This window comes from Sceloporus occidentalis, unplaced genomic scaffold (genome assembly GCF_023333645.1).
Source record: "Sceloporus occidentalis isolate IW3139 unplaced genomic scaffold, rSceOcc1.0.p SCAF_169, whole genome shotgun sequence".
NCBI classification, from domain to species: Eukaryota; Metazoa; Chordata; class Lepidosauria; order Squamata; family Phrynosomatidae; genus Sceloporus; species Sceloporus occidentalis.
The window spans coordinates 1,279,147-1,305,224 of NW_028317149.1; the positions used below are offsets into that span (position 1 = coordinate 1,279,147).

Consider the following 26,078-nt stretch of genomic DNA (forward strand, 5'->3'; position numbering starts at 1 on the left):
CCACAATAAATACAAAGCTTTTTTTTTTTTCTTTTCAAATAAAATTACATTTAAAGGTTATATTTTACAGATTTTGTGACAGCCATACATATCCACCATTGCCCCACAACATCTGTCATAGGTTTAGGTGGCTTCCATTAAATTGAGAAGCATGACTATACCCAACACTCAGGGCACTGAACAATTTGCCGTGTGCTTAAACATAATGCCATAGAGCTGGAAAAGTGGTGTGAGAGGTAACAGGAATGAATAATATGCAAGATAACACCCCCCCCCCCATTCTTAACCATTGCTATACATCAACTTTTCTCAAAAACACAATTGTCCTCTTTAAGAAGTTACTTATTTTCATCTTATTTCCCCTTGTCTCACCATATTGTGTGTAACTAGGACCGAGGTTTCATCTCAGCAAGGTTATTGGCATCTCCTAAAGTTTAACTATACAAACCCAATCTCTTGGTTATTAACATGCATATCACCCTCTGCATCTCAACATACCCCACTATTTTTTCCTAAAGCAATCATGCACCCATTTGTACATTACATAAACAAACCCCCTTTTTACTTTCTTGTATAATTTGGTCTCCATATGTTGCAATCATCTATAAGCCCCTTATTCTCCATCAGCATACTCCCTTCGTATCTACTTCTCCCAGTCGCTCCTTTTCCACAGTTTTCAGCAACTCTTCAACAAAGCTCATCTCCGCGCTAAACTGGGATGCAAGTGCCTCATATTTATTTTCCAAAGTGCCAAACCGCTTCTTTAAGCTATTAGCACTAAGAAGGGTACTATGCAGCTCCTCTTGAACCTGCCGACGTTGACCCTGCCCACGTCGCAGCTCCTGCCGCAGACCCAATAGCTCGCGGCCCACCCCTTCTTGTTCCTCTCGATACCAGCTTTCTTTCTCCTCGTAAATGGAACGAAGAGCACAGAGGTCTTCGCTGGAAGTGGCCTGAGTTCTCTGCAGATCCTTAAGTGCATCTTCTGCTGCACTCAATTCCTCCAGCACGTGACTGAACCTTTCAAAGTTCACGTAGGTATTATTAGGAGGCATACTGGAATGTGACTTGATAGTGTATTCCTTTAGACGGGTTGTCTTCAGCCGCCTGCGCTCTGGGCGCTTGCCACTCTCCTCATGACGTACGTTCCTTCGTTTGATAGCCTGAGGAGGAACGTTTATACATCATAACTCAAACTAACAGTATGAGGAACTATCCCATACATCAACAACATTTTCTGCCATGCATTAGCCTTTACTACTTTGAACACTGAATGAATATTGCTTTATTGATCCAAGAGATTATAGTTCAAAAAAGCTTTAGGACTTTTAGTGGACTATTATTCATAAGGGAGCACGTGGCATTACTAGGCTTTCAAGACATCCCAAGGAGAAAATCCGTTCACTAAATGGTTTCCCACTGACTAGCTCCATCTCCCACAGCACTAAATGAATCATGTTACCCAAGCAAACCTTTAAGTGTTTTCTATAGAAATTGTGCAAAGCTGAGACAAAGAGTGCTGGCCTTTTTTCTCACCTTTATCCATGAATGTTCAAGACTCTGATCAATCGACATTCGTTTTCTGAGCAGAGAAAAGAAAAAACTGTCAACTCACAGAGAAACGCTAGAAGTAAATGAGCAACAGTCCCTGACCTCCCATAGGACCAAGGGAATGGGAATACAAATAAATATTAAGAATAAGAGCGCTCACTTTGGGTCCTTAACCAACAGCCGTCTGATGAAGTCCTTGGCCAGTTCACTTGTGTTGCTAAAATATTCCTCGTCAAAATCATAATTAACACCAGAAATGTTTGTAAGAGTTTCCTGTTTTGTCTCTCCGAGGAAAGGCGATGCCCCGCTGAGGCTGAGTAAGGAGGTTACAAGAGAAAGAGTTAAGAAAAGTTAGAATATGAACCACAAAGCATATCTGCATTGATATTGTATTCTGTATGAAGACATGAACATATTTATATATACATTCAGCCCTACACATCAAATATTTCAAACATCCCCACATATTTCACTCCTGAATCTAAGCAACACATTTTACAAATACTTACAGAATGTAGGTGATCACGCCAATGCTCCTAAAGAAAGATAGAAATTGTATTAGATACATCAGCAAACCCATAACACAAAACAACAAAGAAGTAAACAAAATAACCACCCCATACAGTCAAAATCAAAATAGGGTATATCTGTTGATGACAGCACTTGGTTGCAACAGGACTTAAAAGCCAGTTATCCCCCCCCCCCAAAAAAAACGTAAAGACTGGAAGTCAAGAGTAAAAAAGAACAAATACTTGGTATTTAATTAGATTTTTTTTAAAACTGTTACTAGGGTAATCATAATTATATGCTTGTTTATTGATGTGTTTGCAAGCTTTGTTACATTTTACAGATTATGCTTTGAAGCCCGACAGTATAAAATAAATAAATGTCTGCAGCTTCAACCCCAGAAAATACAAAACACTGGTTATGGAACTGCATAACAATACTACATAGGAATCGTACAATAAAAAGCTACGTTTCACCAAGTTAGTAAATGCACAACAGAAGCATTAAGCACATTCTTTGAAAGGAATTTATGATTTCTTTTAATATGGCTTCTGGTTTTTTGTGTGCAATGTTTGGACCATATGGAAATACACACAATGGTTTGCCAGTCTACTTATAGATATCGTCCCACTTCCCCTTACTACCGTTACACACACGGCTTCTTACCACATATCAGCTTCCAAACCTAGAGGTTCATAGTTGACAATTTCAGGAGCTGGAAGAGAAAAGTGAAAAGTGACACACTGTCTAACGCATGAGCAAAGTGACGCTTAATTACAGATCCCCGGCTTCTCACCAACAAATTCTGGCGTCCCAAAGATATTTTTAAACTCGTTCCCGGCTTGTATCTTGTGCGCAATCCCAAAATCTATGAGTTTGATCCTAGGATTAGGGGAGGTCTGGTCCAGCAGCATGATGTTCTCTGGCTAATGAAAAGACAGATATGTAAATTCTCCATCATCATAGAACAGTAGCAAATGTAAACATTTTATTTGTTACACTAAGGGACTACAAATCACCGGTGCCGCAGGTGTCCTTTTTTTGGAGGGTTATGATAAATGAATGACAAGACTGACGCAGCACTACAAGTGCTAACCCCTATGATTATTACACAACAGCTAACAATATCAACAGATAACCTCTAATAGCAGAATGGTACAAATTTTCTAGAATAAGTACCTCTAATATTATTTTAATGCCAACAATATCCATACCTTTAGGTCAAAGTGCGCAATGCTTTTGTGATGCAGGTAGTGGACACCATCAAGAATCTGTTTGAGGAACATGGTTGCTTCTTCTTCAGTTAAACTCTCCTTCTGCGCCAAGAAGTCGAACAGCTCCCCTCCTGATACCAGTTCGAGTATCAGCACCACATCAGTGCGATTCTCAAACACATCATGGAGGGTGATGATGTTTGGGTGCTGGATCTCTCTTAAAATATCTACCTCCCTCTCGATTTCTTCACGACTTACTCCTCGCCGGCTCGACGACAGCCGCCGCTTCTTGATAAATTTGGCTGCGTACTCCACACCTGTCCGACGATCACGGCATTTTCGCACAATAGCAAATTGCCCACTAATGACATTTGAAGAAAAAAATCATTAATTACAAATACAAACAAACAAAAAAAAAGTCTTAAAACTTCAAAAATTATTCTACTAAGTATCAGTTTTAACACACATGGCTGTGTGTTATACCACACACAAAATTACTGTACTGGGCTCAAAGTAAGACCCCCCCCCCCCCAAAGGTATCAATCATAAAAAAAAAAATAAAAAAAAAAGAGGTCAGCCTATAAACTTTACCAAATACACCGATTTTTACTTTTAATACATCCAAACAGAAACCTGCACGCAATTAGCTGTGGTGAAGGGAACTTGGGCAAACACAGTAACACCTCAAATTAAAGTGCATTTGAATACAGCTTTTATATAATAGGGATATTTGATGTTGGGAGATGGGACATTGTGTGTGTGTGTGTGTGTGTGTGTGTGTGTGTGTGATATATATATATATATATATATATTATACACACTCATACATAACACATCTATTTCAAGTAAGCCTGGACAGTGAAATCGGATAGAAGTCAAACACAAGACAATAAGCCTGAAGAGAGATGCCAAAGGAATGAGTCACACAACTAAACGCTTTAAATGGAATTTTATAGAACCATTCACTCCCTTTTACTTTATGTGTGTACGCGCGCGAGATATATATATATATATATATATGGGTAAAACGAAGACCTGATTAATCTACAACACTATACAGATAATGCTCTATTGAGCTATGAGGGCAAAGTAATAATGTACTGCTCAGGCAAAATAGCCGCATTTAAATAACCGACTTGAGGAATAAAATGCAACGTTCGTGTACCCATCACCTTCCCAGCTCCTCTCCCATCTCAAAGAAATCTTCCACATTCTCTTGGCGGAATCCGCTCATCTTGGCCAGATAGCTATACTTTCTCACCGGGTCCTCTCTCTCCCAAACAGTAATTACCTCAAAGTATCCACCCTCTATCTACCCTATTTCCGGGATCGCAATGCTCCGAATACCAGAGGAGTTACGTCACCACGCCCAGTCTCGCTGCAGATTGGTCAACTATGGTAGTGGAAGAAGACCTAAAGTATTCGTCGGGGGGAGGGGTGGTGAATGCTATTTGTCTCTAGTGCTTAACACGGAAGGGCTTCCCTTGTATACGTTACTATAGGAACAGCCCAACGGACAGGCTGTATTCGCGCTGGTAAAATCATACAGCGCGTCTTCGCAACAAATGGCGGCGCGTGGCGCAATAGATTACATTATTGGTGTCTGTTCATTGCTGGAGATGTTCATAGCAGATTAATGTATACAGTGCAGAGCTGTGTGCTCCTTTACTTAGAACTCTGAGCAATGTACAGATATGTTGCATGTACTTGATTACCTCTTTTATATAAATGGAAAATGTATAATTTTTTTGTGGTCATAGTGGCTTGCTTCTGACATCATTTCATTTCGGCTTTTACGGTTTGATTCAGCAGTGGAACCAGTAGCGCCATTCTTACTTGATCCGCTTGGTAAGGCAGGCGATTTCATGATGCAACCATTAAAGCATTTTTGCTATATCTCATAACAAACGTAATTTCCCATGCTCATAGTGCACCCACGCATTGTATAATATGTTGAACATATATATATATATATATATATATATATATATATATATATATATATGCGTTTTAAGCAGGAAAAATGTAAGGATCTCTGATTTTGACAAGGGCCAAATTGTGATGGCTAGATGATTGGGTCAGAGCACCTCCAAAACCGCAGCTCTTGTGGGGTGTTCCCGGTCTGCAGTGGTCAGTACCTATTAAAAGTGGCCCAAGGAAGGAAAAGCGGTGAACCGGCGACAGGATCATGGTCCACCAAGGCTCATTGATCACAGGATCTGCTGCAGATACCACAGCACACCTTCAGAGTCCATGGCTCGACAGGTCAGGGGTGTTTTAGCGGCAAAATATTAGGCAGGTGGTCACAATTAGCATACCTGGGAACTCTCCAGGTTCGACCCGGAGATTGCCGGGTGAAGCACCGCTTCTCCTGGTCAAGACCCGAATCCCTGACGCGCCCGCTGCCCACCCATTGGTCGACGTCAGTGGGCAGTCCCGCAAGGGAATGCTCTGGATAGCCGGAGCCCAGAAGTTCCCAGGTATGATGCACTGAATTGAAAATTCAAGATTCATTTGGCTGAAACGGAAAATAACTACACTTTTATTAAAAGTACCGGTAAGTAACACAACAACAAAATCAATTACAATATTTAATATACGGTATACACCGCATTTGCTCAATTATAAGACAACCCCTCAAAATTTGAATATAAATGTAGGAAAAAAAGAAAAATCCTGAATATAAGACGACCCTATAGGAAAAATGTTTTACCAGTAAATACTAATTCACATGTAAACAATTTTTTCATATTTAATAAAAAATATGATTGAGAAAATTGTGAGAGATGTTTTTGTTTTTATTTCCTTATATTTGCCCCAGTTATGCACATCTGCCCCCCAGATATGCCTTATACCCTCCTAAATGCCACTCTGCCCCCCAGGTATGCCTTATACCCCCTATATGCCACTTTGCCCCTCAGATATTCCTTTTAACGCCCTATATGCCACTCTGCCTCCCTGACATGCCTTTTAACTCCCTATTTGCCACTCTGCCCCCAGATATGCCTTTTAACCCCCTATATAACACTCTGCCTCCCTGACATGCCTTTTAACCCGCTATTTGCCACTCTGCCTCCCCGATATGCCTTTTAACCCCCTATATGCCACTGTGCCTCCAGAAAGCCATTATACCCCCCTACCCCGACTTACCAGTGCATCCCCTAGATTTGTCCCCCCTGTGCTTCAGACTCCCTGGTGTCCAGTGGGGCAACTGGTGGCTTCTATGACTGAGCACCGGAAGGTCATGTCACAGAAGCCCCGGCGGAAGTGCCGGCAGCAGCAGAGGCTGCCATACAGGAGGATCCAGGTCCAGGAGATCTGGATCTTAGTCTTGTAGTCAGACCTCTATTTGATTGCTGTTAACTTTTCATATACCGTATTTGCCCGAATATAGGTCTCACCCCCCCCCACTTTGAGTCTTTAAAGTGGGGGTGCGGCCTATAATCGGGGGTTTAGCGCAGGGATGCGCAATTCGTATATCATGACACTTGGGATATGCAGTTCCAGGGCCCGGGTGGTTTTTTTTTTTTCTGTTTCATTTAGCCCTGCTGCAAGAAAAGCAGCAGCAGGGTTAGGATCCAGATCCCTTGCAGTGCTGCAGGGGACCTGGATCCTACTCTCTGGCAGCCGGTGGACTTCTGTGCAATGTGCGTAGACAACCTCCGCTGCCGCCACTTCCGCTTAGAAGCCCCGGCGGAAGTGCCGCCAGCAGAGGTTGTCTGCGCACGTTGCGCAGACGTCCACTGTGCGGCCCCGCTACACACCAGGGAGTCTGGGGGTGCATTGGTAAGTCAGGAGGAGGGTGAGTGACATATCTAGGGAGCAGAGTGGCATATCTAGGGTGCAGATTGGCATCTCTAGGGGGCAGATTTGAATATCTATAAGTAAGGTGCATTATGAATTAAGGAGTCTGAGTGAAGGAGGCCTCAGCCAATCGGGAGAGACTTCTCAACTCTCCTGATTGCCTGAGAGTTCAGAAGCCTCTCCTGATAGGCTGAGTCCCTCCTTCATACCAACTCAGAGTAAGCTTCAGCCAGCGCCAGGTATGTGTGTTTGATTCTGTGTAATTCTCTGAATCTACAAATGCCTGGTATTAGAGGGGTTAACATTCTGTAATATACCCATGTCTGTAATGAGTGTATGTATATTATTAAATAAAAAAAAGGACTGTTTAGGGATAATATTCAAGAATTCCTTGGGAAGAACAGTATTATTAGCAAAAATCAGCATGGTTTTATGAAACATGGGTCCTGTCAAACTCATTTAATTGCATTCTATGAAGAAGTAAGTAGAAGTGTCGATCAGGGGGTTGCAGTGGATGTAATCTACTTGGATTTTGCCAAGGCGTTTGACACGGTTCCACACAAAAGGTTAGAATTCAAACTGAAGGAAATTGGTCTGGATGCAAATTCTTGTTCTTGGGTAGAACATTGGCTTAGAGATAGAGCACATAGAGTTGTTATAAATGGTAAATTTTCAAGCTGGTCAAAAGTGGTAAGTGGTGTCCCTCAGGGTTCTGTTCTGGGGCCAATTTTATTCAACATATTTATAAATGTCCTGGCAGTAGGCGTTGAAAGTCATGTTTCTGTGTTTGCAGATGACACTAAACTAGGTAAAGTAATACAGGGCGAGCGCGATATTACAGTGCTGCAGAGGGATCTAGATAGACTGGGGGACTGGGCACACAAATGGCAGATGAAATTCAACATAGATAAATGCAAAGTTATGCACTTCGGGGTAGGGAATGCAACCTACACCCTAAACGGTAGTGAATTAGGGGTCACGACAAATGAGAAGTATTTGGGAATTGTTATAGACAACAAACTAGGCAACAATGTGCAATGTCAGTCAGCAGTTGCTAAGGCCAGTAAGGTATTGTCGTGTATAAAAAGGGGCATCAATTCGCAGGATAAAAATATAATTTTGGCTCTTTATAACTCAATGGTAAGGCCGCACCTTGAATATGCTGTGCCATTTTTTACAGTAAGGACAATAAGGATGTGGAATTCTCTGCCTGCAGAGGTAGTTTTATCGGAGTCTGTACAGACATTTGAACAGCAATTGGATGGATACTTGGAAAAACATAATATTCGGGGATATAATCTTTAATTATGGGGAAAGAGCTTATTGATCCAAGGAGAAATCTGACTGCCATTTTGGGGTCAAGAAGGAATTTTTTCCCTGGTTAGTACAAAATTGGAAAGCGCGAAACTGGGGGGTTTTGCCTTCTTTTGGATCAACAGCAACAAATTAACCGATATAGGAAAGGCTGAACTTGATGGACGCATGTCTTTTTTCAGCCTATATAACTATGTAATATATATATATATATATATACATGTGTGCGTAATCTCATCCGCTTCATAGTGTGTCCCTGAATGGCAGAAAAAAAATGTGGTCGCCCTACCTGGGATCTTTCTGGTTTCGGCTAACCAGAGCCCCCTCTGCCGCGGCCATGCCAATCATGTGGGCAGGCTCGATTATGTTGCAGGACACAGGAAAGTGGGAGTGAAGTGTGCGGCATGAGCCTGGAGTCTCAAGGCAAACCCGGAAAGGTCCCAGGTATGTGGATATGAGAGGTCTCGCACACTGTTTTTACACGTAGCTCAGCAGCGGCCCACCATTTGCCCTGTGTGCCAGATGTCTAATCCAGGCCTGATTACAGGGTAAATATATGAGAGGCCTCGCACACTGTTTTTACACGTAGCTCAGCAGCGGCCCACCATTTGCCCTGTGTGCCAGATGTCTAATCCAGGCCTGATTACAGGGTAAATATGAAAAGATGTTCATCACATTTATCAAGCTAGGTTTTTAAATTTAGTTAATACATCATGATTAAAATATACTATCATGCATACAAGGGTGCAATACTTTCAATTAAAATTTTGCAACTTTGTTAAATAACCTGACCCGTTTTGCCTCAGCGTGCCTCTTCAGAGGTAAGTGGTAAAAACTATACAATGTTCTACGTTCCCATATTTACAGTAGTAGTACCTGAGCAGTGGTATGATCGTGATGCCACTCTCCAAACAGCGGAAGTGGGTGCCTATGTAATAGTTGAAATGCCGAGCCTGAACTGCATCCCATACGTGAAGTTGGAGACAAGAGAGCAGGATTGCTTTAGCATATTTATTTTAATCATTGATTGATATACAGAGTGGCATCACTATAAGTGTTTTATTCCTAGTCACTAGTATGTATTTTTTTTTTTGCAAAATTGAGAAATGTATTTCATCATCAGTATATTGGCACTTTATGCACCAATGTTATTGCCAATTGCTGACAGTGTGGCGATATACATATTTTCAAGTACATTGTCGTATCACTGGGAGTTTCTTCCCCAGGATACGAGAAAGTAGAGAGAAAAAAAATCAATTTGCTTTTCAGCAACATCCCGCGCATTTTGGGACAGAGGTAAAGTTCGATGGGACAGCAGGATTGAAGACCGCAGTCCAGATAGCATTCTCCGGTGTCTGAGATCCTACATGATCGTGCACATGTGCAGTAAGCCCCCGGCGTGAGAATGGGGATGTTGGGGGGCAGAGGCTTGCCAAGGGAAAGCTTGGCTTGCAATAGAGTTCCTGCACACCAAACTCGTCAGTCAAACCATGTCTTTATAAACCTTGCTTTGTGCACCGGGGCACAGTTATGCTGGAAAAAAGGACCTTCCCCAAACTCGTCACAAAGATGGAAGCATATAATTGTCTGAAATGTATTTGTATGCTATAGTGTTAACATTACCTTTATAGAAACCCATTTCATGAAGTTCCTGACACAGTGCTTGTGCTAATGTTGCTTCCAGAGGAAGTTTGGAAGGCTGTAGCGAGTGATGCTACAAAAGAACATGTGGATTTCATGAGCTAGGAGCTACATCACACATACCTTTGGTCATATAATGTAGCACTGGTATGAAACTTCCTAGCTACTAGATGCGGAGCACCAGGAAAATCATGGGAAATCCCAGTGATATCATTAAGCTGTGCCCCAGTGTATCTTACAAACCGACAGGAGAACACAATTGCAAGTATGCACCTTCTCAAAATCCACCCTAAACAGGTAAACATATATACTTCCCTAGCGCCAAATAAATGCAAACACAAGATAGCAAACTAAAAATATAGAGACAGGAGAGGCTGGTGAGAACAAGACATTACCCCCCCCCCCCCCACACTAAAAAAAAAATGTGTTTCATATCCAGAAAAATCCAACAGCAGGAACACTATTTCTAGAATATACTCCAGCTGCAGCCAATTTCAGTTTAGCTCTAACAGCTGTAACTCACATACACATTAACAAGCATTACTTGGAATCACAGTATAGTAGCTGTATATGTACACCGGGGCGTGACCTCAGATGTATAGTGCTGGGTACAGCGTACTATGGAGGCTATGCTGAAAAGGTACAATCTATGAAGGAGTGCAAATGAGGCTTGACACAATGTTCTTGAGCCTAAACTTGGCTTTTCTCTTCCAGACATGCAAAGTCACATTACATTATGCGCCCCGTGGTAAGAGATAGATCTCGATGGAGGAGGCTTTAAGACTTGCCCTGGGCTGGCAACCTACCAATTTGCTATTCATTACTGGGTGCAGACACAGACAGGTTCCTCTAGCTTTTAGGGCTGAGCTGGATCGAGTAACGCATAGTTTAATGGGTGAGGAGACTTTGGAGAAATTTGATTAATTTAAACATGGCGTGTACACGATCACCCAAGCTCATCCTGCAGCAGAAGCTTATTGTGAATGGGCCTTTATACAGTATAGTAAAGTGGATGAGCTGAAACCACAAATCTACCGCAAGATCTCCTGTCAACTGCACCCCTAGTGAATAAATCTACTGTTGCTGACAATAACAAAAAAAATATCTTCTGTAGGGATGCAATATACTCTGTGTCTGAACAGTGGTGCTTTCCTAGATCCTCTCTACACAGAGGAAGAATGGATGGAGGAGGATAGAGAGAGGGTGGGTGTCTGTCCCCCGATCTGCTCCCCCTGCCAGACATCACAATAGCAGGAAATGTTAGAGTTTGTTTCTGCTGCTTGTTCCTCCCTTCCTGTATGCTTTTTGCTAATTAACAGGAAATCTTTAGAAGTGGAGAGGTATCTTGGAGATATTAAAACCACAAGTCTTACACGAGCTCTTGAGCGTCACATCTGTAAGGTACAACTGTGGGATCAACAGGTCAGCATTCTACCTTTTCAGCACGGCAGGTGAGATGATACCTTAGATAAAAAATGGTTTAGGTTATCGTGGCATGCATTTAAATGTTTTAAATATTTAACTGTGCTCTGTTTTTTGGTTAGTTACAGGTCTGGCCTGGGGAGGGACCTTAACATAAAAAACTACCATCATATTTATATATGCATTTTATATATTAAATTATTATATATTACTCAGTCTTAAGTAACCATACTTCATACTCATTGGTGATTGGTACCCTGGTCAAGTCCAACCTTTATTGCACATAAGCCTCAAAGTAAAAGTGTGCATACAGTTTGAGCACTATGAACGCATGTCCCCACCCTTAATATTAAACATTTGCTTAAAAATCTCAACACCTGATAAAGCGCGGGGATATTTACGACACCAAGCGTCAGAATCCCAGATAGACAGTGTTTATAATTTATAAAAGGTGCTGTTCCACTTACTCCATGAATTTAAAGTGGACCTGTAATCCAAAAGTGTGTGACGCTTTGAATTTATTATATATTTATTTTCTTTGAAATATATAGTGCTTGCAAAATCAGTTGATGTGTGCGCTCACCCCAACAGTCTTTTCTTTGATTCCAGAACGTATGGTTGCATGCGGACTTCTGAGGGGACTGTAGCTGGGCACAGTAAGCAGCCATAGTTGTAGATTTATTTATATGTAATTTTAGATATTTTTTTTGGGGGGGGGGATCTAAGGTTTGAAATATTTTTTATCCCATACAGAATATATAGGTAAATTTGCAGTTCTATTTGTCTTAGTGTGACTTGCTGCAACATGCTGATAGGAGAGGATGGGAAAAAGTCATGCTACAGAGTTTTAGATAGTTTCAAAGAGTTATGTTAAGAAGTAATTTTTGCTACTAGATAAAGGATGAGCATAGAAGACTGGTCATAGTGTTACATATTATTTTAGAATTATACATTGCCATCGTATATTTGCAGTGCAGTACAATGTATAAACAGCACTTCTCTTACCCCGTCCGCAGCACTTTCTTTCAACACCGTACAGACTTGCGTTTTAAGTCAAAGCTTTGCATTTTTCAGCAAATGCAGAGGACGTGCGGTTGAAGGGTAAAAGCTGATGATCAGGTCAGCGACCAATCAACAGCCTCTTCCAATACCTGCTTGTTGGCAGGATAGTTCTATGGCACCATCAGTTTATTGTAGCTGCCAGTTGCCATGGTAATAATTGAACAAATTGTACAAAATAACAGTATAGGTGTTAAATATATATTTAATTAAAAAAAAGGTATCAGCAAGTACAAGAGGTCGAAGGATGGATTATATTTGTGAAAATATGTACTTTATGCCTAGGTTGTAATATAACAGCCTTTTCTACACTGTCACACGTTCTGTATCGTCAGCTGCATGAGCTTCATCGTTTATATGCAAGCAGAAATACTTTTAAGCTGTTGGTAAGGTTGCCATATATGGTAATTAGCAAAAGAAGAGAACTGACCCCGCCCCCAGGATTCCAAATGAAAACTACCCCAGCAAGAATCTTTATAAGTGCATTCAGCTTGCTTTAACCCTTTGAGTTGTTTTTTTTTATATATAAAATGATTTATATTATACAGTATATTCTTTTCAGGTTAAGATATGCCAACCTTTTTGCTCTTTAGTCATTCTAAATAAGCTTAAAAGCCTATTTTATTAAAAAAACAAAAACAGATCATCGTGCCAGCTGTAACATTGACTTTTTTCTGATTGTGTTTCCATGATAAGAAGCAGAAATAATAGGTTGCTTGCCTCATGAGCAAATATCATACATGGTATGTGGCTGGCATTATGTAGTTGACACTTTTTTGCTGGTTCATTACGACATATGTAGATAACACTGAAACGGATAAAGGCTAACGGACACCTAATAAAAGCAGTTAAATAAACCTATATTATTTGGGTGAAGAGTAAGAACACTTGCAAAATGCAATTTTTCTGTGTGTGTTACTGACATTGCGCACTTAAACAGTAAAAGGAATTATAATCACACAAGGAAGTGCATAAGAGTTGGCCTTCTGCACAAAGTTTATGGTAACTCAGTAGGAGGCAGTTTTTAATCTGAAGAAAGCATCACCCTATAAGTGTGCTTTAAGGATAGGAAAGAAGAAGAAGAAGAAAAAAAAAAAGCATATGGTATATGATAGTAATATTGGTCAAACATTTTTCAGATTTCTTATCCTTTCCCGTGCAGGATGGACTCATTCAACACAAAGACACTAGTCGTTCAGGCTCAGAAGAAGCTTCTCAGCAGGGTGGCAACCAAGTCTGTAATAAGTGCATTCATGGATGATGTTGGGAGCGCTATGCTGGATCATTTGTACAGGGCACTGCGAGAATACAGTAACAGCCGCAAGGAGGCACAGAAAGTGATTAAGAATCTCATAAAAATTATGGTTAAAGTCAGTGTCCTGCACCGCAATGCTCAGTTCACTGCTGATGAGGTTGCGGTGCTACAAAATTTACGGAAAAAAATACACACAGTTGCTATGACCGCTGTCAGCTTCCAGCAGATTGAGTTCACTTTTGATCGTCGAGTCCTTTCTGTCCTGCTTACCGACTGTCGGGACCTCTTGCACCATGCAGTTCGGCCTCATCTGACACCAAAGAGCCAAGCACGTATTAATCATGTCTTTGGTCAGTTAGCTGACCACAATTTTTTGAGTGCACTATATGGATCGAGTGAGCCTTTCCGCTCTCACCTGCAAGGGATCTGTACTGGCATCAATCAAATGCTGGAAGAAGGGACCATATGAAGAAATCAATGCCTAAATGTGGTTTATCCCCAAGCAGTACTATTTTCTTCAAGCCTCTAAAGAACATTTGTTACAGAGCCATTCATTTACATAGCCCCCGACATACTGCGCACTTGAACAATGAAGTTTGCAAACATATGACTTATCTAGCGAGGAAGGGTCGCCACAGAAACACTCTTAATGCAATCCTAAAGGATGTAAAATGTCTCTGCAGCATATTTTAACAAAAGCAAAACCAAAAAGAGCTACAAAACACAGCAAAAGCAATATGAGAGAACAACTTCCAATGATAAACATAAAAGGGGCCAACATGAGCCAGCCATCCACAAAGGAGGGGAGATGTTTTTATGTAACCAACCTAAAAATATTCTCGTGCATGCTTCAGACTGGTTGTTACTCTGCTTTATGAAAATGTTCATCAATAGCTACTATAGAACCAATGTAGCTTTAAAAATGTTGGATATAATAAACAAAATTATAGCTTCCCCCTTAACCCTTCCTGATCTATAAGTTTAGTTTTGACCTGGCATTATTTGCTGTAATTTGTAATTATCATTGTAACATTTATAGTTAAACGTTATTCCATTGTATCATTTAACAGTCAGTGAGCAAAATGACAATACAATGACTACTGATCTACAATATTTATAAAAGTTTTATTTAAAACTACAAGGTATTTTGGATCCAAAATATCATTATCCACTGTATCCTTCATTGCTTTAGAGGCGATACTGCAACTGTTTCCTGGAGTTCAACACACAGTTCTCAGTTAAACCCATGCACAGGGTAATAAAGCATGTAGATAGTACGTGAAACCTTTATATCATCCTTTATTCACAACTCATCATGTGCAGATCGGGCCACAATCACCAGCTTGGAAAGAGAAGATGAGAAGGAACCAGGTCTGTGAAAAACTGGAGAAAAAAAAAAAAGCAAGAAGGTAGTCTTGGTTAGGTATAAAAATACAAACAGAACGGCAGTTGCAATTCATATTGAATAGATTTATGTACCATATTTCCTCGATACCGCTTGTCTTATATTCAAGGCCTTCTTATAATCAGACCTCAAATAGAGGTCTGACTATAAGACTAAGATCCAGATTCCCCACAGCTGGATCCCCCTGTCTGGCAGCCTCTGCTGCTGCCGGCACTTCCTCTGGGGGCTTCTATGACTTAGCACCGGAAGGTCATAGGAGCCCCAGAAGAACTAACGGGCAACAGAGGTTGTCTAGGCGCATTGCGCAGATGTCTAGTGGAGGCAGCCAGCGGGCAACCAGGGAATCTGAAGTATGAGGAACGAGTCTGGGGAACCATTGGTAAGCCCGGGGGGGCAGTGGCATATGGGGGGATATAAGGCATTCCTTTAGGCAGAGTGGCATTTAGCATATAGGGGGTTAAAAGGCATATAATGGAGGCAGAGTGGCATATAGGCAGGTATAAGGCATATCTGGGGGCAGGTTGGCAAATAAAAACAAATATTTTTTCTCAATCATAATTTTTATTAAATATGAAAAATAGTTTACATGTGAATGTTTACTAGTAAGACTCTTCTTATAGGGTAGTCTTATATTCAGGCTATTTTTTCCCTAAATTAATATTCAAATTTTGGGGGGTCATCTTACAATTAAGCAAATACTGTATTTAATCTTTAAGTACAAGCTAGAGAGGAAGAAATGCAGAGCTTGTGCCATTTTGAAAGAGAAAAAAAAGTGGGGGAAAAAAACCCTAAATATAGATTATATTGCCCTCTGTACATATTTCAAATATAACCAACAATTTCCACATGAGAGCAGACTAGTCAAACTTCCAGCTACAAATTATGAATTATTAACATTTGCATACAAAAGAAGGACTTGCTAAGCAAACGAAATCCTCTCACCTGGCACCTTTTCCCCACACCCTTGGCTCTTTCGGCAGAACACAATGGCTGCCTATCGTTGTGAATGCACGTCACACTCCCCAACCCTGCATCTAACAGCCAAAACTGCTGCACAACTCAGATTGCAAAGATGGTGGTACACTGCAAATCTGGAGCTGCAGTGTTTGTTTTGAGCTTCCAGGCAAATAATGCACATTCAAGTGCAAGGTACAACACATTATTGATTGGTGGGACTTTATGGGATGCTGGGTGATTCCTGTGTATGCCCTGGTAGTACCATTATTTTTTCACTCACCTGCAGTATCAGTAACATCATACTCTGATTTCTTTAATGGGACATCACTACGGCCATCAGCTGATGCCTGAGACTAAGAGAAATCCAAAGTTAGCAACTTTCAAAACATCACAAAATGACGTTAATGTAGTAAAATTAAAAAAGTGATATGCGAACTGTAGAATTTCTCACGACACAAAACAGCGCAACATATTTATGTGTATAGTACAGGTAGATTCATAAAATGAATGCTTAATTAATAAACACGCTGCCCACTCAGAAGACTGCACTTTGAATAAGACCGGTGTAATCAGTGGGTAAACGTAGCAAAGTATTCCTATGAAAGGGGAGAAGCACTGCTGCCCGTTACTTACGTATGCTTCACTGAATTCAATTTTCCCTCCTGTTACTGCAGCTCTGAATTGCATGAAGAACAGATAGGATTTCCCCTGTGGCCTGAGACAGAGATTTTAAAAAGTCAGTTACAATAATGCCTGGTTTTCAATGCAGTATCCAGTATGCATGGCTGTCTTGGATATCTCACCTCCAAACCGAGCAGGAAAAAAGTTTGTCGTCTTCACTTACGCCCACGCTCATCTGCCATTTCTGCGGGATATGGATGAACCAAACCTCAAACAAGTTATCACTTTTTATTTATTAAATACCCACAAATTAGGCAGATCTGTATGATTTAATTGTGGCAGTTAAAACACATAAATACACAGACAGATCAGGACATGAGAACTCTGCCCATTAGTTTGCCAGCTAGCCTAATGGTAATTTTATACAAAGTTCCTGGCAGGAATTGTGGGCTTATGAGGGGCCCGCTTACAGCCCAAGTTGCATAAGGTCCTACAATCAAGATATCTGAAATGGATCTTAAAGTCATGTAAAAGGCAAATAACTTTCAAAGCGGCCAAGCTGAATTTCTAAACGGAACATATCCTCATGTGGCTCATACCTACAATATACAAACACGCCATTGTCCAAGTGGTGTTCAAAATAACAACTCACCTCATTAGTGCCACCTTGAGCCACGTATGTGAAGGTACAGGTGTACTCACCCTAGGGGATAAACAGACACACTCAGCACAAAAGATTAATAACACAAAAACATGACATGGTTTTAAATAGTAATAAATCAAGAGGACGAAACACTGAATTTGATCTATTCAATAAGAAACAAACACATTTGCCCATTTTTATTCCTGCTGTAAAAACAAAGCTTAGTAGGTCATTGGCCTTGGGTCCTGTTCCGTGTAGCCTTATGCCTACCGCATGCACTCTTACACTTAACTTACAGGCTACCAATTCTAAAATGAAGCATTCCACTTGCATGCTACTTTCTCAGTGAAACTTAAGTACATAGTTAATACAAGTCTCCTATGGACTTCTGTGTAATACATGAAAAAAGAAACAAAGCTGTGCTTTTACAACAAAAGGCAGGGAAGAAATAACGTGGAGTTTATTATACCATGAATATCTGACACACTAATCAAACCTACTGATATATCCCGGAACATGCATCGAGTTATAAAACATATATGGGCAGCTGATTTGGGAGAAGACGACATATATATGCTGGCAAATATCTCAATAGGAAAGGCAATGCGAAACGTAAGTGCAAACATGTTAGTGCAGATACCCAATGAGCTATTAATGCTCAGTGTGGCAGAATTAATTGATGTCTCTGTTTGACATGAACAGCGTTCACAGATGGTCTAAATGCTCTCATCCCTTTGTAATCATTAAACACTATTACATTAGAACTTCTCAAGCTGGCTCATAGTAGTGTCTCTATGAATTATGAAGGGTAAACACTTGTCGGCTTATTGTGAAAAGGGGCCTTGTTGACCTTCATGACCGATACTGACATTGGAGGATTTGAACATCCAGGTCACAGACTGGTAGAGAAATCTCGGGGAGGTGGGCAGTTCAAGCCGAATACAATTAAGCTCACTGATCCGCTCATTCAGGAATAAATACATCACTTCTCAGATTCTCAAAACACAAAGAACAAACAGTGCAAAGACACAATCGGTAAAACGTGATAGTGGATATTAACAGATTACACACAATAGCGGAAAATGGATTACATGATCAGACTCACAACGGTCACACACTAGATAGGTGGCTGTGCATTTATAAAAGATGAGGTATGGCATAAACATTCAGAGTTTTTCTGGATCTGACCATTAAGCCATAAAAGACATCTATGCGTGATGTACGATCACACCATAAAAAGCTGAGAATCCCATCCATAAATATATGCTGGAATATTGTGCCAAAAATGACAATATGCAAAGTGAAGTGGAGTAATTCTCTCTTATACATATTATTATGGGTTTTCAACATACATCTCTGTATTTTCATTCATTAAGGTAGAAAATCCCTTCATGCTAAAACACTAAAGCTAAATGAATGAATCAGCTGCTGCACACCACACAATCAATTAAAATGCACAAACCACTATCAACTGCAGGTAAGGGAAGCATTTTATTTGAAAGTTGCTGGGGATTACAAGCAAAAGCAGTATATCAGCAGCCGAGGACAAACCGGTCTATGTATTTGTTGCAGGGATGCTCAACATATAACATTTCACCTGGATCTTTTGGGCATATATTTCAAGTCCTACAGCGAGCAGTTTGGACACTGACAGCAGGTTCCTCCATACAAAACACTGGGGTACTGAAAACAAGGAAGGCATATCAGGCTACTTGGTCGGGCGCTATATTTTAAATCCCGCTCGCGGTAACTTTGTACATATTCTTTCACTTCAACAAGGGGCTACTATGTGCCCTATAACGATTATAACTCACCAGACTTCGACTATAGCTGTGCTCCAAGCCGCCGGGCCTCACGTCAAACTCTTCTGTGCTCGAGTTTTCCTCTGCCCGGATTCCAACAAGAAAAAGAAACGCAACAGCAAACACACCGGCCGCAGACATCTTCACTGCTACCAGTCACTGGGCAACGTCAGCAAAGCGGCATGGAAACTTCCGGATCATAGAGAAAAACAGAGCGCCGCTCCAGATCATAGAGATGCGTACCAGACTGACCCCTAATCACATAAAATGGGCGCGAAATGCATTGCTGGGAACCTTAGTGTTGACGAAGTGACTTATTGTGAGGGTGGACCTGTATGTTTAACCCCTTAAGGACCGGGCTCATTTTTCGTATTGTACCCTGTGGGACCGAGGCTGTTTTGACACTTTTGTGGTGCTTGTGTTCAGCTGTAATTTTCTCCTCACCCATTTAGTGTACCCACATAAGTTATATATTGTTTTTTTCAGGACAAGATGGGCTTTCTTCAGATACCATTATTTTGATCATATCATCTTATTTACTATGACTTTTATTTGAAAAATCTTTTACTCACCTAAAAAAGCAAGTAAAAAAACTAGCTAAATAGATTCTACTACTTGTCCTGAGTTTAGAAATACCCAATGTTTTTATGTTTTTTTGCTGTTTTTTGTAAGTTATAGGGCAATAAGTACAAGCAGCGTTTTATGATTTCCAAATCTTTTTTAACAAATCTGGTCAGTCTGCCTCCATCTCCTCTTTGGAATTATAGAACTACACTTTGTCAAACTTTGTAATAGTAATTTTTTTTATTTTTTTTTTCACACAAATTGTACTTTAGTTATAGATATACAGGTCCTGGTATATGTCACTGTCAAACAACACCCCAATGTGTGTTCAGGAACATCTCCTGAGTGCAGTGATATTTAAAATGCCACATTTGGGAAGTGCGCTTTTTTTTCTCCATTTTGGTCAGTCTGTACCTATGCCCTATCTTTGAGCTCTGCCACTCCAATTTACCCCATCAGCCATTTTTTTTATATATTAGACACCCCTTGGGTATTTGAAGTGCTTTTATTTTAACTCTTTGTTGAGATTTTTGAGAAATTTTAGCACTTGCTCAAAATAATAAACTTTATTTTTTTATTTTATTTTTTTAATACTTTTTTTATATTTTTTTATACATTTTGCTGGTACTGGATGGTTCATCAAGTGACATCACTGCATAATTATTTTTAAATGTTAGCACTTTTTTTTTTTCCATTTTTTTAATGAATATTTTACTAATCACATAGTGATTAGAAAGCTGGGTTCCATTGACTTGCTTGGTTGAATGCAGTACCTGTATTCAACCTGCAAGTGGAGCCAGAGTTCTCTAGAGGGTCTGGAGACCGTCTAGCGAACTCTTTCTTCTTTATTGTTTTTTTTCCCGGGCCACCGCCATGTTGCTGATGGCGAAGATCTCCGGAGAGCGGTCACAGCCCATCCAAAGGTAAGTGTTTGGTGTCGCTGGATGCCTCCTGATCGAGGCATTCCAGCGACACCATTTAAGTTTAGGAGGCGATCGTTGATCGCCTCCTAAACGCTTTTAAAACGAATGTATGGCGGCTGTTGATGCCCCGGGGAGGGGCCAGACATGGCCCCCGATGCCGATCTCGGCGTTACTGAATGCCTTGACATCGAGGCATTACAGTAACGCCGTTTATGCGAAGAAAGTGATCGTTGATCACTTTCTAAGCTTATTTCATTTTTTGACGGTTCAGGACCGTCAAAGGTCATTTAGTGACCTTCTTGTCATGACGGTCCTGAACCGGCAAAGGTCGCGAAGGGGTTAACAAAGGCTGATTTTACCTTTTCTACCCTTCGTGACAATGGCCGTTTTAACATTTCTGCGCTGCTCGTGTTTAGCTGTAATTTTCTTCTTTCCCGTTTACTGAACCCACACACATTAGATATTGTTTTTTTCAGGACAAGAAGGGCTTTCTTTAGATGACATTGTTTTGATTGTATCATATTATTTACTATTAAAAAAAAGTATAAAATATGGTGAAAAATTTAGAAAAAAATTACTGTTTCTAAATTTTAGTTGAAAAATCTTTTACTCATCTATAAAAGGTAATGAAATAACCTGCTAAATTGATTCTACTATTTGTCCTGAGTTTAGAAATACCCAATGTTTTTATGTTTTTTTGCTTTTTTCTACACATTGTGGGGCAACAAGTACAGGTAGCGTTTTGCTATTTCAAAGCCATTTTTTCCAAATCTGGTAATTCTTCCCCCCATGTGCCATATCGGGTATCTTTATGGTAGTAATTTTTTTTGCATTTGTTTTTTCACACACATTTTACTTCAGGTATGAATAAACAGGTTCTGGTATATATCACTATCACAAAACACCCCAATATGTGTTCATCAACATCTCCTGAGTACAGCGATACCTCACATGAATGATTTTGCCTGGCTGTTTGGGGGCAAAAGGGCTACATTTGGGACATGCGCATTTTTCAATGTTGAACTTTGGCACACCCCAATATGTGTTCAGTAACATCTCCTGAGTACAGTGATACCCCACATGCATGGGTTTGTCATTTTTTGGGGGGAACTAAAAGGCCACATTTGGTACGTGTGCATTTTTCTAATTGGAAATTAGATGTGTGGCCCCCGTGTTAATTGGGACATTGTTGAACCCGGCCAATTCAATTTACCCCTATTTAATCATAAAATTTTTAAAAGTAGACACCCCCATGGGCATTTAATATGCCAGTATTTTAACTCTTTCCATGCGAGAATTGTTTTAAGCTAATGTGCTAATTTTACTACTTGCTCACAAAAATATATTTTTTATATATATTTTATTTTTTTTGCCTTTTTTAAATATATTTTTTAAAAAAAATTTCAACTTGAAGGTTCCCCTGATAGTGACATCAGTGGGAAATTATTTTTAAATTTTACTGTTTTTTTTACTATTTTTTTCTAATTATTATTAATTTTGTTTAATTTTTTAATTTATTTTTACTAATCACACTGATTAGAAAGCTGGGCTCCATTGACTTGCATGGTTGAATGCAGTACCTGTATTCAACCTGCAAGTGGAGCCAGAGTTCTCTAGAGGGTCTGGAGACCGTCTAGCGAACTTCTTCATCTTTATTATTTTTTTTCCCGGGCCGCCGCCATCTTGGTCTCCGGAGCAGTCACATTCCATCCAGAGGTAAGTGTTTGGTGTCGCTGGATGCCTCCTGATCGAGGCATTCCAGTGACACCATTTAAGTTTAGGAGGTGATCGTTGGCGGATGTTGACGCCCCGGGGAGAGGCCAGACATGGCCCCTGGTGCTGATCGTGGCGTTGCTGAATGCCTCGAGGTCGAGGCATTACAGCAACGCCGTTTGGGTGAAGAAAAAAAAAAAAAAAAAGATCACGGATCGATTTTTTTTCACCCGTTTTAACAAATGACTGTCCTGGCACGTCATTTGTCGTAAACAACTTGTTTTTCCATGACATGCCCGGACCGGCAATTGTCATCAAGGGGTTAAGCACAATATTAATATTAGCATTAAAGATGCTCAAGAGGCATTTGTTCTGTTGAGGGCCAGATACCAGCATGCATCCTTGCCCCTATAGTGTGGTGATTCTAGCGATACCCAATCCACCGATTTCTTGTTAACTAGAAGACTGGTACTTACTTTATACTCACCCCTTCGTGATAATGGCTGTTTTAACATTTGTGCGGTGCTCGTGGTTAGCTGAAATTTTCTTCTCTCTCATTTATTGTACACCACGCAAGTTATTTCTTGTTTTCAGGACAAGAAGGGCTTTCTTTCAGTGGTGTAACCAGAGTTGCGGTTGCCCTAGGGCAGAAAAAAAAGTGCGCTCCCTGCCGTGATAAATATCCAGTGTTTAAATTTTACTAAGATGCACCTAGGACTACAACTAACGATTATTTTCATAATCGTTTAGTTGTCCGATTAATCGGATAAAAAAAATATGCAAATCTTTCGTTTTTAAAAATAGTTAAATGAACAAACTGGGTGTTAAAAACAAACATCCTGTTACAGGCCTCAGTAGAAGTTAAGGTTAATGACTGTTACAGGTCTCAGTAGAAGTTAAGGTTAAGGATTTAACTACGCAGTACTAGTAGTTTCTGCTACATAAGATTTTTTTAATGTTTTAAGAATAGAATGTTTTGGCTATTCTATAAAAATTATCAACAGCTTGGCCTTGGTGATTTTCCTCTCCTGATTTTCTCCTGAGTTTTTTATGACCGTTAGTACTCTTTTTGAGGTAGCGATACGCAGGTCTAGTTATAAAATTTTATATATATGTAGACCTTTGTTTATACTCTGGGGGCAGACCGAGAGACTGAAGCTAGACTTCATATCGAGACTGACTGGTATGTTTATTTTTATTTTTTATGCATATAAGCTTTAACAGGCATTCTATGTTATACTCTGTTTTAATTTTGGATTTCTGTAATTTTTATTATTATTAAATAAATAATTACTATTTTGAATTCTCAGTCCTTTCTTATAATTGTGCTCACGATTTCATCTATTGAATGTGAGACCTATCCACATGTATAACATTGAAATTTGGTAACTTATCACTTAGGGTGGAGAATAACCTCTTTTTAAGACATTACATGGGAGGAAAGGTGTGAACCTATCACAATTGGCGCCCAACGTGGGGCTCGAGAATTCTAATTTTTTTATATTACCCAGATATATTTTATACCGCGGTCCTCTTATACGTAAGGGAAGGTACTTTCAATATCATGGCGAATAATTTTGCTGATATACAGCGATTAAATTCATTGTGCAGATTGCAACAAGGCAGAGATGTGCAAAATGATGAAGTTTTAGCACTTGAAATACAGTATGGTCCCTGGGGATCAGGAGCTAGATACTGTTTAATCCGTGTATTGTTGTTAGGACCAAATGGAGTTGTTTTGCAAACACCTATGTTTGAGTTTGAGGATATTGATTTTAATTCTGCCAGGCATACCATTGTTAATCTGATCTATGATGAAAGTCAGATCATTTTAGGGAGAGCCCCCATAATCCCAAATAGTCTTCGCAGACATGGACCATACGTCCAGAGTGAGAGGTGGGGTACACCTCGTTCTAAATTATATTCACCAGTGAAGAGGGAGGAATTACCTCCACTGGCGGCTAATCCTCAGCTAGAGAGAGAACAGTTATTAAGAGAACTGAATCTAGTCACTGCCACTTTAGAGCAGATATTAATTAGAGGAGCTTCGAATGTTTCTCAGTTTTCATTACAGACTACAGGAGGAATTCCTATGTCTAATATTAAAGCAACTGTGGGTCAGGTTCCCTCAAATACTAAGGAGATTCCCCTGTGGCTTAATGACAGAATACATGCATTAGATGGGGTATTTCCTACACCTACACCTGCACAGAAAGAAGCCTTAATTAATGCTTTGTTACCTCCTGGTTTGTCTGTTACACTCCAGGAAGCTAAAGATTGGAATTCTATAGTGAGTACTTTGTATGAAAAGACTCATGGAAAGGTTACCTTGGCTTCTTTAGCTGACACATTAACACAAGTTCACAGGTCCAGTGGCATTGTTGCAGCATATTCTTTGGGATTGAGATTCACTCAAAATAATCATGAGATAGTTTGGGGTTGTTTAAAGTCCCTTATAAGGGGACAAGGACTTATATTAGATTTAGAAAGACAAGTTGAAAGACTTCCTAAAGAGGAACGTTGTGAAAAAGTCCCAGAAATTTTAAAAAATACTTATATTCTTTTAGGTAAGGATTTAACTGGTGAAGGGACAGCCGGTAATAAACAGAAGACAGACGAAAAAAGAAAAAGTGTTCAGTTTCGCGCTAGACAGTCTGACTCACGCAGGAATGCAAGGTCACAGCTGACCAGCTGACCAGTGACTGAGGAAATAAAGAGGCAGGAACCCCAAAATCGATATGGCTTGCGCCCTTTCATTCGTACCCCTGATAGATACGGGCAGCCTCGCCAAGATGCGCGACCAAGAGAGAGATCCCAAATTGCTTCGTCTAACAGAGTAGACAGGGAGGGCAGAGTAGAAGAAAGGGTTACAGCATCTGCAGCTGTACCCGCGGCCACTAAAAAGGTAAATAAGATAAAGAGAACCTCAGATTCTCCTGCACCAGAGTCTGAAGAAAAGACTAATGAGCAGTAAAATGGAGAGTTTAAAATTACATATACTGTACAAAGATAATTCTTATACTGGACTTCTTGATACACAGGCAGACATTTCATTAGTACAACCAAATATTTTACAGGAAGAAATGTTATATTATGTTTCTGTACAAACTTTAGAAGGAGAAGGGTCATACCCATCTTTTTATACAAATTTAAAGATAAATGGAAAATGTGTTTCTTTGGAATTGGTTGAACATCCTAATTTAGATACACAGTTTCTTATTGCTTTTAAAGATGTAGCTCATTTTATTCAGATAACTCAGAGTACAGAAACACAAATACCTGATTTAACAATTAAAGTAGATGTTGGATTTCTTATAGAACAACAAATAGCTCAATCTATTGTAGAGAATAAAGATAAATTGGTTTTGTTTTTGTGATCATTTTCAGGTATTCCAGCAATGGGAAAATCAAGCAGGATATAGGAGAGAGATTCTCCATCATATTGCTACGGGAACTGTTAATCCAAAACGTCAGTCCCAGTATAAGATAAATCATGCCGCAATACCTAGTATTCAAATAGTGATAGATGATCTTGTTAAACAAGGGATCATTAAAGAACAGTATAGTCAAATAAATACTGCTGTTTATCCTGTACCCAAACCGAATGGTAGTTGGAGATTGGTGTTAGATTACAGGGAAGTAAATAAAGTAACCCCCGTAGTTTCTGCTCAAAACACACATTC

The 26,078-nt window shown here is 40.0% G+C and overlaps 3 protein-coding genes across 3 annotated transcripts; 1 reads left to right on the forward strand and 2 right to left on the reverse strand.

The window, feature by feature from the left end:
* Positions 1-623: 623 nt before the first annotated feature.
* LOC149279382 (death-associated protein kinase 3-like) lies at positions 624-4,506 on the reverse strand. The gene is made up of 8 exons (XM_089501252.1): positions 4,445-4,506; positions 3,273-3,633; positions 2,855-2,984; positions 2,725-2,773; positions 2,061-2,087; positions 1,712-1,864; positions 1,537-1,582; positions 624-1,163 (listed from the first exon to the last, which is right to left on the reverse strand). The coding sequence occupies exons 1-8, from the start codon at positions 4,504-4,506 to the stop codon at positions 624-626; spliced, it is 1,368 nt and encodes a 455-aa protein (XP_089357378.1).
* A 9,169-nt stretch (positions 4,507-13,675) lies between these two features.
* On the forward strand, positions 13,676-14,236 carry LOC149279383 (tumor necrosis factor alpha-induced protein 8-like protein 1). The gene has a single exon (XM_089501294.1). The coding sequence runs from the start codon at positions 13,676-13,678 to the stop codon at positions 14,234-14,236; it is 561 nt and encodes a 186-aa protein (XP_089357420.1).
* Positions 14,237-15,070: 834 nt separating this feature from the next.
* LOC149279384 (myeloid-derived growth factor-like) lies at positions 15,071-19,336 on the reverse strand. Its single transcript, XM_089501281.1, has 6 exons — positions 19,208-19,336; positions 17,403-17,453; positions 16,933-16,994; positions 16,763-16,844; positions 16,410-16,482; positions 15,071-15,150 (listed from the first exon to the last, which is right to left on the reverse strand). The coding sequence occupies exons 1-6, from the start codon at positions 19,334-19,336 to the stop codon at positions 15,071-15,073; spliced, it is 477 nt and encodes a 158-aa protein (XP_089357407.1).
* Between the last annotated feature and the right edge of the window lie 6,742 nt (positions 19,337-26,078).

Excerpts from the sequence above, each read along its gene's own strand:
- LOC149279384 (XM_089501281.1), bottom strand. The coding sequence starts at position 19,336 with ATGTCTGCGGCCGGTGTGTTTGCTGTTGCGTTTCTTTTTCTTGTTGGA. Across the intron at positions 17,454-19,207 it reads ACAGCTATAGTCGAAGTCTG|GGTGAGTACACCTGTACCTT; the intron begins GTGAGTTATAAT and ends TTTATCCCCTAG. Across the intron at positions 16,483-16,762 it reads TTGAATTCAGTGAAGCATAC|TCTCAGGCATCAGCTGATGG; the intron begins GTAAGTAACGGG and ends GATTTCTCTTAG.
- LOC149279383 (XM_089501294.1), top strand. The coding sequence starts at position 13,676 with ATGGACTCATTCAACACAAAGACACTAGTCGTTCAGGCTCAGAAGAAG.
- LOC149279382 (XM_089501252.1), bottom strand. The coding sequence starts at position 4,506 with ATGAGCGGATTCCGCCAAGAGAATGTGGAAGATTTCTTTGAGATGGGA. Across the intron at positions 2,985-3,272 it reads TTGCGCACTTTGACCTAAAG|CCAGAGAACATCATGCTGCT; the intron begins GTATGGATATTG and ends TCTTTTCATTAG. Across the intron at positions 1,583-1,711 it reads CTGTTGGTTAAGGACCCAAA|AAAACGAATGTCGATTGATC; the intron begins GTGAGCGCTCTT and ends TTCTCTGCTCAG.